Below are 14,241 nucleotides of genomic sequence, written 5' to 3'. Positions count from 1 at the left end.
GGTCTTGCACGTAACAGGCGCATAATAATCATTTACAATGGCAGATGGGGATGTGTTTCCCCATTCTGTTGATGTGGAAACTGAGGCTTAGACATATGAATCAAGCTTATGGGGCTCCTTAGAGACTCATTTCACAAAGCATACGGATTAATGAAATTCTTTCAGTTAATGGCTTAAATTCCTCTAAGGAAAAAATTCTAAAACACAGAGTACTGGGGGAAGAGACAGCTGTCACACGTTTTAGCTCCAGTAACTTTTCAGAGAACGAGTGTTGGCAGTAGTAGCGCAGAGAGCAGAAATGTGCCCCATAAGAATTGGGGGGAACAAAAGAAGGAAAGAGGTTGCCCTTATAAAGTCAGGTTTTGAAAATCACATACAAAGAAGACATAATTAGCCATCAATGAGAGTTTCCAAGAGACTATGATTCCATAGCTAAAGAATTTGGGAAACACCCATAACTCCACTCAAGGTGACCTGGGTCACCTGCAGGGGAGGCAGAAATAACATTTTACTCTAATTTAGTCAGCAGAAACTTTTTGGAGAAACTCCAAGAGAAGAGAACAGAGGAAGGATGGACATCCACAGGCACAAAACAGGAAGCTCCAAATGCCTTCCTACAGGGCCCGGGAAGGGTGGCCAGGCTCCAGACCTGTCCCAGGTCACTCTCGACTACGCAGCAGCCGTCGGTCTGGCTCCCTGTGCTGCTAAGCCAAGAGGTGCTGGGGTACACACGCCAGTCCCCATACGTGCCCGTATCTGTGCCACTTAGACGGGAAAACTTGAGATCTGGGAAGTTTCTACGAAATCAATGGGGAAGTGAGCTGTTCTAGCTAAGCTGGAAAAGGTGGGTTTTTTGAGCCTACAAAGCTCATGATCCATCCTGAGACTTGGCGACTCACCAAGGACGTGTTGCCCCGTGGGTGAGGTCTCAACCTTGCTAGGACCTCGCTCGAATTCACGGTCCCTCTGGTGGGAGGACATCTGCCATTCCTTTGCCCCGCCTGCATCTTTGCACCTGCCCTACGCTCGGCCTCTAGAGTAGGAGACACTCGCTCTGATGTGGGAGGTTCCCTCCAGACTGTCTATCCAGCCACTCTGGGGTGACGGCATGCCGCCATGGGACCCAGACTCAGCTTCTGCTACGCAGAGGAGGTGCAAAGCCGGATGCCCCATCGCCAGAGGTGGGAACTATCTCAGTGTGTTTGGGCTGCCGTCACAAATTGCCACAGACAGGGTGGCTTAAACAACAGAGATTTATTTTCCCACAGTTGTAGGGGCCGGGAAGGCCAAGCTCGAGGTAACAGTGTGGTCTGTCAGGCTGTGGTGACAGCTCTGTTCCTGGCTTGCCCGTGGCCACCTACTCTCTGTGCCCTCACAATCCTCTTTTTATAAGGCCACCATTGGAATAGGTCCCCACCTTATATCCTCACATAACCTCAGTTATCCTCTACAAGCCAGAGACCGTCACATTGGAGGTTAGGGCTCCAACACAGGATTTTTTTGGAGGAGCCACAATTCAGCCCATGGCCGGGGCAGTTCCCCTGGTGTCTCGGTGTCTGGAAGTCCACTGTCCTTGCTCTGGAAGTGACTTCGGGCGCTTCTCGGGAACACCAGCCTGGGTCTTTGCATCCTGGGGATTCTGCGAGCTACTCAATGTCCTTTAACGCATTTTTTCCTTTTGTCCACTTAAATGAGCTAGAACGGGTTTCCGGGCCTGCGAGTAAGGACTCTAACTGACGGCAGGCTGAATGGGACCACGGAGTCCAAGCTGACTTCTCTCCATTTCCAAATGCTCTAGTTCTTCTCCACTGGCTCTGAAGTGGGCCTGCCCCCACCGCCCCTCCCTTTGTGTTGAAGAACTTGCATCATCTCTCTTTTTAGCATTGTCTGGTGGCGCGGCCTGGGGGTACGTCAGCTCTAGGTGCTTCTGGCCTGTGGGGTTGGAGGTGAAAGTCAAGATGGTGCCCTGCCTCCTTGGTGGGGGATGCTGGGTGGATCCGGGAGGCCACCGGTGTGGACATGTCCCAGTTGCCTAAGGAGCCACCACAGGCCGGGGAGAGACGGCTCTGCTGGGCTCCCCTAAGAGTCCTCACGCCCACGTTGTCGCCCCTATTGGAGCGCCACGGCTGTCACAGCTCAGTTCTGAAACCATCACGACTGACAAAGATCGAAAAGCTCTGACCACAGTGTGTGTGGTGAGGCTGTGGGAGAGCTGAGGTGCCCTGCAGGTGACAGCATGCACGGCACAACCCCCGTGAGAGCCACTTGACAACAACAGCTACCAAAATGGAAATACACGTACGCTTTGGCCCGGCAATTTCACTCCTAGGAGTTTATATCACAGATCTGTTCATAAGCACAAAAAGTGTGTACAATACTGGTTGCAACGTAACATTTTTTTTTTTTACAGCGAAAGACTGAGAATGGCTCCATCAATAGAGGACCGGTTCAGTAATTCATGGAGTCTCTATGTATCGGAGTACTATACAGCCATGAAGAAGAATGATTGCCGGCATCAACGGTGAAGAGGATTATGAAAAAGCAAGTTGTAGAAGAGTCCGCATGCTATGCTACCATTTGTGCCACAGAAAGCTTGAGAACACGTAGAATACCTTTGAAAGGATACGAGGAACTGCTGTTTCTGGGCAGAAACCTGGGAGCCTGGGGTCCAGGGTGGAAGAATGTCTCACTTTGTCCATTTTGAATGTTTTAACATGCAGATGGATTACCTATTCAACGGCATCTGTCTTTACACGAAACAGTGTTATTCTAGGGATTGAAGTTGATCTGTGAACTTCTAGCACATTCAGCTACCGGATGTAGTGCAAATCACTTAATCTGAGCCCCGGGGGCCTCACTTGTAAGACAGGTGCAATGATGCTTCACCTACGTGAAAGCAGGAGGCTGGGACGAGGGTCTTTTAGACTTCTTCCCGCTCTAGGATCTATCAGCCCTGGGGATGTAGCTCAAAGGGGCCCCGGACTGCGCTGTGCATGAGTCCCCTTCCAGCAAAGCGAAATGCCTCCCCCACACTCCCCCTGTACCGCCTGTGGGGCCTGAATGGCCAAGGCTGGGAGGGGCTCTGAAGGTGGTAGGACTGTTTGGAAACTCCTCCTTCACCCTCTGCCCCACCCCGCTAATTGTTTCCTCCCCTGACACAAGGACTCACTGCCCTTGGGTTCCTCTCCTCCCCCTGGCATCCAAACTTGCTCCAGGAAAAGGATCTCTTATCCCTTGTACCTTCTCCCTCTGCAGCCGCTGCTCCTGGGACTTATCTGTCCCCGTGGGAAGAAGACTTTGTTTTGATAAAGGACGGCAGGGAGCGGGAGGCAGAAGCCGTCTGTGCTGAAACCAGCAAGGTCCTGGTGGGACACGCGGAGCCAGTGCCCCTGACGCCGTAGGGCTCTGTGCCAGCCAGGGACTCGGGGACTCGAGAGGGCGCTTCTTCTGCCTTCCCTTGTCAGCCGACAGCTCAACACCACCCCCGCTCACAGGATGGCCCGTCACCCGGCACTTCCTTATTATGGATGTGCTGCTAACACACACCACAGCGGATTCGACAGATGCAGGCTCTGCAGGTTCTGACTAAATGACATTGCTCCCCTCCCCAAGGCCTTGGAACCCTGTTAACCGGCTCCCCACTTCTGAGCCTCTATCAGCCCCACCCATCCCTACCCCTCCCCTCTCCCCCCCCCCTCCCCGAACGAAAGAAACCGAGGACTGTAGCCGGGAGAGGCTTGTAGACCTTGGAGGCTGGTGCCTTCCCCTGAGGGGAGCTGGGGAATGTCTACGCTGGAGTCACTGGCTTTCCCTCCATGAGCTCCTGCCGGGACAGGTGGTCCACAGCCACACTCAGGGTCTCCTGGGACTAGGGTAGTTTAGAGTCAGTGTCCAGTAATCTCTAAAGTCTAATTATTACCTTTTCTCCTGAACAATCACCCTAGTAAAGGTGGTAGGTCCCTTTGGGGAATGCTGAGAGAAAGATCAACAGTATACATTTTTGGTGGGGGATCAGGGTCCCTCCTTGAGGGGAGCTGGCCTCCCCTTCAGTCAAGGGGTCTGGCCCTGTACGCTGGCTCCAGTCTGGGAACTGACTGAGGAGCCAGGACTCTGTATTTATGCTCAGAGTTAGACTTTGTTCACGTGACCTAGAACTTGACTGCGTAGACAGATCAAGTAAGAATTTAGTTCACTTCTAGGAACACCACGACCAACTAGCGAATGCCACAGGTCAGACGATTCTCACTGCTGCTTTGACTCCCTTGTGGTCCCTTGTGGGAACCGTGCCCATCTTGTCCTTGGTGATTCAGTTTTGCCACTCAGCCCCTGCCACGCGGGTCCAACTATTCCCGTTACATTTATGATTTCCAATTGGGTGGCAGCAGCCCCACTGCCATTTCTGCCTACAGAGAAGACCGACCCCAGAGCTCTTCAAGGAGGCTGAGGCTTCCCTTCCCAAGTATTTGTCAAGGTGTTGTGAAAAGTGTGTCCTCTGGACCTTCCCAGGGGTGGGGGTGGGGAACGGCGTGAGAAGGTCTGACACGATCATCTGCTCACATTCCAATCTCCCAGAGCCTTTGCACACCTTCCTTGGTAGTGTCCCAAGGCAGGCCTGGCGTTTCAACTCCATTGGGTGCAGGCCATCTTTGGGCCCACGTTTCAGCCAAACCCGTCAGGGCCCTTTCTGGGCTTTAGAGCCCATCTTAACCCTCGGGCGAGCTGAGGAGTGAGCCTGTCCACAGTGAGGCAGCCCTGCCCTGCTCTCCTCTTGGGAGAGTCACACCCAAGAAAGGAGGTGACTCTCTCACAGGCCGTGCCTCTAGGAGCCCCGGGGCCAGGACAACCTGCCCAGAACACTCAGAAGGCAGGGCTGGTCCTCACTCACCTCCTCCAGGCTCCTTCCCGGGCTTCTGGGGCCCTCTGTCGAGGCCTTTCTAAGGACCCTGTGCCCCAGGCCACCTCCGCAGGCCACGCCAGTACCCAGCCCGCTGCACATCTCCTCAGGCCGAGTCCCTGGTCTTCAACCACTCCCAGTGCCACGCTCTGTGACAGGCTAATTGCGCTGAGCTGTGAAGTGCTGATGTGTACAGGGTTCGAGAGGCACACAGGCCTCTGGGAGGGGTGAGGTAACAGGATGGTGCCAGATGCCAACTGAAGCTTGTGCCTTTAGAAAACCAGACTGTGGAGACACGGTGGGCAGGTGCTCACTGTGGCTGCCCCCTCAGACTCCCGCAGGGCCCGACACGCTGGCAGTCACAGGAGGAAGCCCCCAGGCTCTCTGCACTTCTCCTTACACACAGCAGTGGGTGTCAGGAGGCCCCTCAGCCCCTGGGCGCATGGCACCGCCCGGAAGCAGTGGGGCCATTCATTTCATCTCGCGTGAGGTGGGCACCGCATGTCCGGTCCTAGGCTAATAGGAATAAGGGTCCATCACCACCTTGAAGGGCTTGCATTCCAGGTGGAGAGATGACCACATCCACTGAATGGATAGTAACAGGTGGTAGCTACAGACAGCGGAATACTATTCCATCTTAAAAAGCAAGGAAATTCTGACCCATGGCACACGTGGATGAAGCCCTAGGACAACATGCAAAGTGAAATAAGCCAGTCACAGAAGGACAATTACTGCATGATTCCAGTTCTGTGAAGTACTAGAATCCTGCGATTCACAGAGACAGGAAGTAGAATGGTGGGGGCGGGGCGCGGGGGGCGGGGACAATGGGGAGTTAGTGTTTAATGGGGACCTTTGCAGTTTGGGAAGATGAGAACATTCTGGAGATGGACGGTGGGGACGTTTGCAGAACAAGGTGAATGTACTGAATGCCACTGAAGTGTACACTTAAAAACAATTAAAATGCTAGATTTTGTGTTATACATATTTTACCACAATAAAAAAAATGCAAAAAAAAAAAAAAAGAGTGGGCGTATCCCTAACGGGTGCTGTGTGTGGCTCACAGGCTCTGAGGGTTCCAGGGGAGCAGCGAGGGGCTCCCTTGGAAGGTCCAAACCCAAGGACGGCCGTGCCCCTTGCCTGCCCTTGGCCCGTGCACAGCGGGCTACTTCCTGCACCACCGGCTCCGACCACTCCACATGTCAAGCTTATTTCTCATTCTCACTCACATCTATGTTTTATTTGAGCCTGAATTGCAAAGGCAGGACCTCAGAGAGCAGCTCAGTAAACCTCCCAGCAGATGTTTAAAAACTCACCCTCAGCTGTGATAACTAACGCTGCTGAGAGCTTACTGTGTGGGGGCAGGGTGCTCGGGGGGCACACTGTCTTCACAGCCACCTTTGGAGGACCCCACCCCCCTCAGCGGATACAGTGGAGCCAGCTTCGGCTCAGCCCTGCCCAAGTGGGGCCCCCCTTTCCCAAAATGGCCACCTGCAGAACTCTGTACTCGTTACAGGTCCACAAGGATATCAGGGTACTGTGGGTGTTTCTGATTATGGGGGACCGTTTGCAGCTTCCAAACATTTTGAAACATTATGTTACTTTACGATTTTAAAAACGTGATAAAATGCATTAAAAATCAATACATACATTTTTCACGGGGTAAGTACTTTTCCTGTGGAGTTGAGCTCTGTCTTCCTAGTAGAGAGAGGACAAAGCAACTCTTGATTCAGGAGGGTAGCCCAGCCCTTCAAGTATTTGGAGGGGGTTCCCGCCCTCCCCAAACTGACTCCTGTCTGCGCCAGCCGGCATCTCCAATTCTTTCAACTCCTTTTCATACAACAGGATTTTGAGTTCTCGTACCACCCTGCTAATGAAGTCCTTGACCTTGAAAAATATTTATAATCTCATAGATGAAATTAAGATGAAAGATTAAGAAACTAAATAAAGCCCAAATGACATAAGGCTGTTTATAATTATTAAATTCTGTGGTTCGGACGATAAAGACGGCCCAGGTTTACAGGAGACTTCAGCACGCCCAGGGCTCCGAGAATGCACATGGCAGGCTGGCCATCCTACTCCAGCCTTTCAGCCCTTTCTGTTCTCAGGGACGGGGAGGGGGGGCAAGCAGTTATAAAGGCCCTGAGCAGCTATACCCTGTACCTCGAAATCCATCTGGGGTCTTGCAGCTAAGCGACCAAGCCCTCCCCCACTTTGATTTTCTTTGATTTTTTTTTTTTCTATCCCAGGGATGAAGGTGAGATCTATTTTTAGTGTAGAGGCTGGTGTAAGTGAGGCGTTGCTATAGTGACAGCTGGTGGTTACAAACCAGGTCCTGCTATAGTTCCCAGTCATAAATAAATCCCAAACGCTGAGCCCAGGAAGAATGCCGCCTCAGAGACCGGAGCTCCTCCCTGATCCACTGGGGTCCCCGCCTGCTGTCCTGTCTGCAGGGTGTGCAGCTCACAGGCTGAGCCTCAGTCCTAGCTCGTGGGGGAGCAAATCAGGACGTGGGGCGCCGGGCACTGTCCTTCACTGCCTTGTTGGGGACTGACACTATGCCTTAAGTACCAGGTGAGGAAAAACACCTGCATCTGTGCTGCCATGGACGCTGGCCAGGAGCATGTTGGTTGTGCTGGGTGAGGAAGCATGGGGGAATGACAGACTAGCCCGGGAGGTGGGACACGTGCACGTACGTACACACACTGAGGCCGAAACACCTCCCAAGGCTGCGCACACGTGCGCCTCACTACCAGCAGTCGTAGCACGTGTCCAACACGTTCCTGTACATACAAATGTACAGGAATGTTCCCAGCGGCTCTGTCCCACCGCGCGTGTTTTTCTCTTCTCTGTCATTAAAGACAAATTTGTACTTGAGGACAGAATTCACCGCGCAAGTTCTTGATCTCGTCTAGAAACTGGAAGCCCACCGGACGCTTTCTTGGGTGCCCAGGCTCCTGGGCATTTGGACCCAGCCCGGGCCAGTCCCGTCTGGGAGGGTCCGGATGACAGAGCAGCAGCAGCTGTGGGACCCCAGCCAGGCTTTCCAGCCCAGAGCCCGATCGCCGAGCCACAGGGGGGGGCCTGCTCCGTTACTGTCCAGCGTCACTAGGTCTAAATCCCTCCCCTTTCACGAATCTTCCTTTTCCCTGATTTCTCTATTCATCCCACAAGGCTCTGCAATCTTGTCCTATTGTCTTGTGACACCTTCAGACATCCGAGGTCCTGGAAGCACTTGGCCAGAGTCGGGGTTCTCTGCTTAGAACCGGGGCCCCCAGAGGAAAGCAGTGCCTGACACCACGCTTCTTGCATGCAGCCTCACCTCTCACAGCCCAGGAGCGCTCTGCGCACGAGCACCTACTTCACGGACCATCTCCATCGTCACTCGATCCTTGTTGCTAGAACCTTTCTAATCTGTTCTGCTGAGGGGAGAAAAGCAAAGGGGCACCCAGAGGGACAGACCGAGCTACCACTGTGTCCTTCCATCTCCACGTCAACCCTAGCGGTGTCAGTGCACAGGTGGGAAACTGAGGCACCGAGCAGTGAGCAAACCGGCTGAGGAAATACACGCCCTGAGCCGCTCACTCTGCCTCCTGCCTGCCTATTGGGTGCTGACGGCCGAGGACCCAGGGAGTCCTCAGGAGAGTCTGAATCAGAAGCGCTTACCTAAGATGTTCCCAGGGAGCCCTGCCCGAGCCACGCCTCCCACCTGCTGTCTATGAGGGGCCCCGTCCAGGGGCCGCCACACAGTGTTGGATGACAGCTCCACAGAGGAACACGGGGCAGAGGGACGATGAGCTCTTCCTGCACAGCTCAGGGGGCGCGCAGACAGACGGACGTGAGCCAGGCCTTGTTTGACTTGCAGCCAAACCCAGCGTTCCGAGCTCATGTGCTGCTCCTTGGAGCGCAGTACGTACGCGCTCCCATCTAATCCCAACCGCCTCCACCACTATTAGAGCCTGGAAGGCCCCATCCTTGCAAATGAGACACAGCACGTCCTGTGTGAGCACAAACTCAGCAGAGAGGATGGGAGCCAGGGCTGGCGGGTCTGGGCGTGCCCAGCCGGGCATGCGCACAGGCTGCTGGGGCCCCACTCTGGTCCTAGCACCACCCTCACCACACTAGGGCCCTCAGAGCTCATCAGAGCTCTTCTGAAGACCCCAGGGGCTTCCTCTCACACAGGCACAACCTCCAGAGCCCCCTTGCCTACAGGATGGTGAATAAACTGCCTGCTGCACCGCCCTTCCCACCTCGTCCGACCAAGCGCTCTGCTCTGCCTCCTGCTGTTCAGCCACATGGGCCTCTTCTGTTTCTGGAACACACCATGGGTCCCTCCTCAGGCCTGGGCCTCCATCTGCCTGGAAGGACCCAGCCTCGGGTATCCGTGCGGCCCACTCCCTCCTGTCACTCAACCCCTAGCAGCTATTGACCCTTCATCCTTCCTGTCCCGCCACAGTGTTCACCGCCGGCTTGCATCGCAAATGACTATGGAACAAGCCAGAAACAAAGGCCAAATACTGTGTGGTTCTGCTCGTCGGAGGTACGTCGAGCAGTGATTTCATAGAGGCAGAAGTAGCAGGGTGGGTGCCAGGAGCCGGGGGAGGACAAAAACGGGAGCTGCTGTTCAATGGGTGCAGAGCTTCAGCTGAGGACGACGGGAAACTCAGAAGCTGGGCGGTGGCCCTAGTACGCTCACACTGAAGCACAACTCAGGTGTGCGTGTACTTAGTACCAGCGAACTGTCACTTAAACATGGGTAAGATGGTAAATCTTACATCCTGTATATTCCTCCACAGTAAAACACCACCATCAGTTGTCCACCTCACCAGATGTTGCGTCTGGGGAGGGTGCACGGTGTCATGCCCACTGCTGTGTCCCCAAGTGCTGGCACAGAGTAGATGCTCAGACGCTGGCAGGACTGGCATACCATTAGTGGGGCACTGAAGGTGGGCCCCGGTCTCCCTACTTCTCTATCTGCTTGAAAATTTCCATTACAAAAAGCTGAATGCATATATTTGAATGAGTGACCGAATGAATATTGGGATTGATCTTTTGAGGCAACCCCCATCGGATTCCAGGAGCCAGGCGGCAGGTGGGCTGTCAGAAGCAGCAGAAGATGATGAGGTGACAGGCCGGGAGCCGAGGGGGACAGAATGGATCACTTTCCAGCTCTGCCTACGGCTTGAGGCAAGAGCCATGAAAGCTTCCCCCAGGGCCACAGCCGGCTGAGGGCTCCACCTGTACTAACAGGGCACAGGAGAGCTGGCACAGGCAGTGCTGGGGTGACAAGTGTATCTGGACATGAGGACCTCTGCAGTTTGTTCCACAAGTGGTTATCTGGTCATCCTGAGGAGGGCGGACAGGAAGGGGAGGCTTGTCAAGTCAAGACTCGCCATTGGTTCTGGTCCTCGGTGTCACAGGGACAGAGTAGCAGTTTCCTGACACACCCCTTGACTCGTGGAGTGCTGGCCCTCAGAGGATCCCTTATGACTCCAAATAGTTCTTACCTCCTTACCCCCTGCAGAGGGGAGAAAAAACCGGCTACAGTCAATTCCCTTTTATCTGATTAGCATAATCCTCTCCTAATCTTCCTTTTGCGTTTTTATTGGGATTGCCACATGCTCTTTTTCATAGTCTGGCTCTCTGTTGACCAAACAGGCCTGAAAGAAAAGGCTTAAGTCAAAATTGTCACTGTCTATCCCACAGAGCGTGAGAACCGAAGGGGTACAGCTTCCTCAGCTTTGCAAGGGAGCTGGCCAGGTGCTAAATGGAGCTGACAAAGACGAGCATTTCATGAATCAGAACTTTCCAGTTCAAAATTCCACTGAGCGCTGCGGACTGCCACCCGAAAATGCCACCCACAGTCAATCACTAAGGGATTTAGGAGTTGCAGATCTGTCTGCCATGATTCTCTTGGTTGGTTGTTCTGTCTGGTCAAGAGGCTGTGGGGACAGGCGTGTGTGTGTGTGTGTGTGTGTGTGTGTGTGTGTGTAACAGAGATGTGTCACCTGAGGAACTGCAGAAAGCAAAGAGCACCTTGTCCCTGAGGAACGGCCCTGACTCACTGGAGCACAGGGGACAGACAGCAAGTGGTTCCTGGAAAAGAGTGAACCAGCCACAGAAGCAACAAAGGACCCCGTGCCCAGTGCCTAAGCACGCTTGATTCGGAGGAAAAGGAGGATAAGTAAGAGTCAGACATTTCCACACCCCCTGTGAAAGCTTTCTTAGGGGGAAAAGAGGCCTCCTCTAAATTCTTTTGGATACAGGAATAACTGTGGGAAGAAGAGGGAGCGGCTGAACAGGAATTAACCAAAAACAAAAACTTTGAAGCAGTCCTTACTAGAGAAGCAGGAATAACCTTGGAGTGGCTTATTTTCTATCCTTTCCATAACAAGCAATTCTGTAGTGAGAGCCTGTGATGCTGCTACATGTGCTGGGGTTAGAATGACGGGGCTGGGGTGGGGTGCGGGGTGGGGAATGCTCCTTCAGGGACGTGGTCCCTGCCACTGAGAAGACAGGAGATCCCACAACAGGCAGTTGGGATGGTTTTAGAGGGAGGGATGGTTCAACTGGGTCTTGAAAGGTGTGTGAGGGTTAGCTAGTCAGGGAGCTTAGAGGAAATGCTCAGTCGACCGTTCTCTGACTGTCTTTCCGTCACTTGGAGCTATCTGTGCCTGGCACTGTCTGAGAGCCAGCACCTCCCACTGGCTTTGTCCTTGGTTCCTCCGACAACAGGAAAATCAGGACGCACCTGGACACCTGGGCTCCAGCCACCTCGAGGGGCCTCAAGAGTGCTTCCCAAATCCCTGAGGAAGGTTCTGGAGGGAGCCCTGATTTTCCCGACCCTGTGGCCAGAGCTGGCATTTGCATGTGAGCACTTCCAAAACTTGGTCGACATGCAATAATTATTTTTGATCTCAGAAGTGCAGGAGACAGGATGACAGCCAGATTGAAAACACCAGGGGAGAAACCACTGTCTGGCAGATGTGAAGCTGTTAATAAAGGGCCTGCCTGTCCCCATTAGCAGAAGCCGACTGTCAGTTAAACAGCAGGTTCAGATTTAATTCTAGAGTAAATGAGCGTTGATTACTTCATTGTTGAAAGTGAGAGTCTTCTTGTTAAGCCGTGTCTGGGGATCAAGTCCAGGACGTCTGGGCATCCTCATACCATGTTCCTATGGAAATTCACCTTTGCGTCCGATTAAACGTACTGTCCAGTTCCACAAGACCGAAACCTGCCTGCATCCCACGGCTGCTGTACCCTTACCTCACACGAGGTCCACCAGGGGCCGTCCGGAAGTAACCAGCTAGATTGCATGTCCCAGAGACGTGCGCATGTTTCCTATTCACTTTGTCTTGTCTGACCAGCCCAGTTCTCAGGTACTGCTCAGATGTTTGGCCTATCATTTCCTTACAACACACACTCTAGGCATTATTATTATTATTATTATCTCGCCACTTAGCATGTCGCATTCCTCTCAAGAGATACACCTGAACGCACCCCTTGCGCTCCCCGTCTTGACCACCCCTGGGCTGAGCAAGCCTGCTGTCCCAATGGGACACTTAGCAATGCCCCATGTCACACCAGCAGTGCGACCCGCTTCTCCGATGCTCACAAAATGTAGGCTACCACCTCATTGGAGTGGACAGATCTTCCAGGTCCCAGGAAGCTCAGACTGCTTCAGAGTCCAACTGCCTAACTCCAGCCACACGGGCGAAGCCTACCCCAAACCCACAGGTCACGGGAAGCGTCTCCATCACAGATGTTTCATCACTGTTTCAGCCACACGGTTCCCGACCCCCTTCACGCGCAGAGGCTGTGGAAAGTCCGAGAAGCCAGGGAGCCCACAAAGCGAGCTTCTCCCCCAGGGGACACAATTCAGGCCGGTGCTGTTCCCTCCCACACTAACGCGACCTGCCCGACTGCTCAGCCATCGAGCGGAGGTGGTGGCAGAATCCCTCCTCCCTGATTCCCCAGCACCAGCTTCCCTGACGCCAGCACATTTCATTTTTAACAGCCGAAAACAACAGTTCCCACCCATTCTTCCTTTCCCCCAAGTTGCTGGTTTGGCCTCAATGAAAGACAATCCAACTGATCTCTAACCTCCTTAGGCCATGTGGGTGCACGAGAGGAGGTAGCTTCTGGGAAACGGATGCAGGGCAGCTCACGGGAGCAGCGCCAAGAAGGCACCACATCCACCTGTCCTCGAACTACGGCCTAACCATCACTCCCACAGTTAAAAGGGAGAGGCTGCGCCTCGCTCTGGCTCAGGAATCTGCACACCCACACACACCCACCCACGCACACCCACCCACGCTCTGGGGTTTCTGAGAACGGGGCAAAGGGCAGCGTCCTACCAAAAAGGCCATGGGGCTCAGACTGGCGCCTCTCGGTGCTGCGGTCTGAGTCCTTGTGTTTCTTCTTCCCTCTGAGACTCCCGAAGCGCTTCATCAGTAGCTGCGGCCACAAAAGCAGCAACAGGTGAACATACCAGGTCCCGCAGAACCAGTGTCAGCCCCAGGTGGCAGGGAGCCAGGAGAGGTGTGGCATCCGCTGGCAGCTGTGGGGAGCCCGGCAGCGTCCTCACCGGGGCCCTGACGCTAACGCAGGACAGGTCACTCTTGGGGCCAGCAGCCCCAGCACAGGCAGGGCGGTAGTGCCACTGCAGAGAGCGCCGGCTGCAGCAGCTGGGGCAGCCCGCTGCCTTAAGTACGCAAGGAGCTGCCGGAAGCACAGGCAGGACCTCGCCGTAGGTTTGTTTATGTAGTTAAGGTCAGCCGCGCACTTGGACACCCCAGGGTTTTTTTCCTCCTTAAAATTAGAAAAGGAGGGAAGACTAACTAGGCGAACGCAGCACAGCCCTGCCAGTCATGTGCGGGTCTGCAGATGTCTCTTTAAAAAGACTGTAAAAGGAAACCACGGTGTACAGACAATCCTTGGCACCAATTGGCCAGAGCACATTCCCATTATGACATGACATCACACAACTATTTTGATTCATGTGTTCCAGGGCTTCACGGGGTCAGAAGGCTCCGGCGGCTTCTTGGCGGAGAAGCCACAAGTCCAGCTGGAAATCACTGAGTCGACTTCACCTCATGGGTCTTCGCAAGGAAAGGAGCAAGACCACCTATGAGGAGAGGCTCTGGAATTCCCTGGAAGGGTCTTCAGCAAACGTACAATTGGAGCCCTGGTCTTGCTAAGAACTGTAGAATGACAGAGCTCAGAAAGATTTCAGAGAGGGTCTGATCCAGCCCCTTCCAGCACCGATGGGGAAACTGAGGCTTGGGAGGGCAATGTGACTTGTCCAATGTCCTGTAGCTAACGGCAGAACTAGGACGGGAATTCTAAGC

General features: G+C 53.9%; 1 protein-coding gene across 4 annotated transcripts in view; it reads right to left on the bottom strand.

Moving 5' to 3' along the window:
• PRKAG2 (protein kinase AMP-activated non-catalytic subunit gamma 2) overlaps positions 1 to 14,241 on the bottom strand; it is a 195,027-nt gene that overhangs the window by 98,439 nt on the left and 82,347 nt on the right. The window contains exon 1 of one of the 4 annotated variants that reach the window (XM_033099145.1): positions 13,249 to 13,629. The exons of the other annotated variants lie outside the window; for them this stretch is intronic. Within the exon in view, the coding sequence (XP_032955036.1) occupies positions 13,249 to 13,342 (94 nt within the window). The 5' untranslated portion in view covers positions 13,343 to 13,629. Of the gene's footprint in view, positions 1 to 13,248; positions 13,630 to 14,241 lie in introns of those variants that run through there. 4 annotated transcript variants of the gene reach the window in all.

This window comes from Rhinolophus ferrumequinum, chromosome 26, assembly GCF_004115265.2.
Source record: "Rhinolophus ferrumequinum isolate MPI-CBG mRhiFer1 chromosome 26, mRhiFer1_v1.p, whole genome shotgun sequence".
NCBI classification, from domain to species: Eukaryota; Metazoa; Chordata; class Mammalia; order Chiroptera; family Rhinolophidae; genus Rhinolophus; species Rhinolophus ferrumequinum.
The sequence above is the reverse complement of the archived record's forward strand: the minus strand, read 5'-3'. Positions and strand labels throughout refer to the sequence as shown.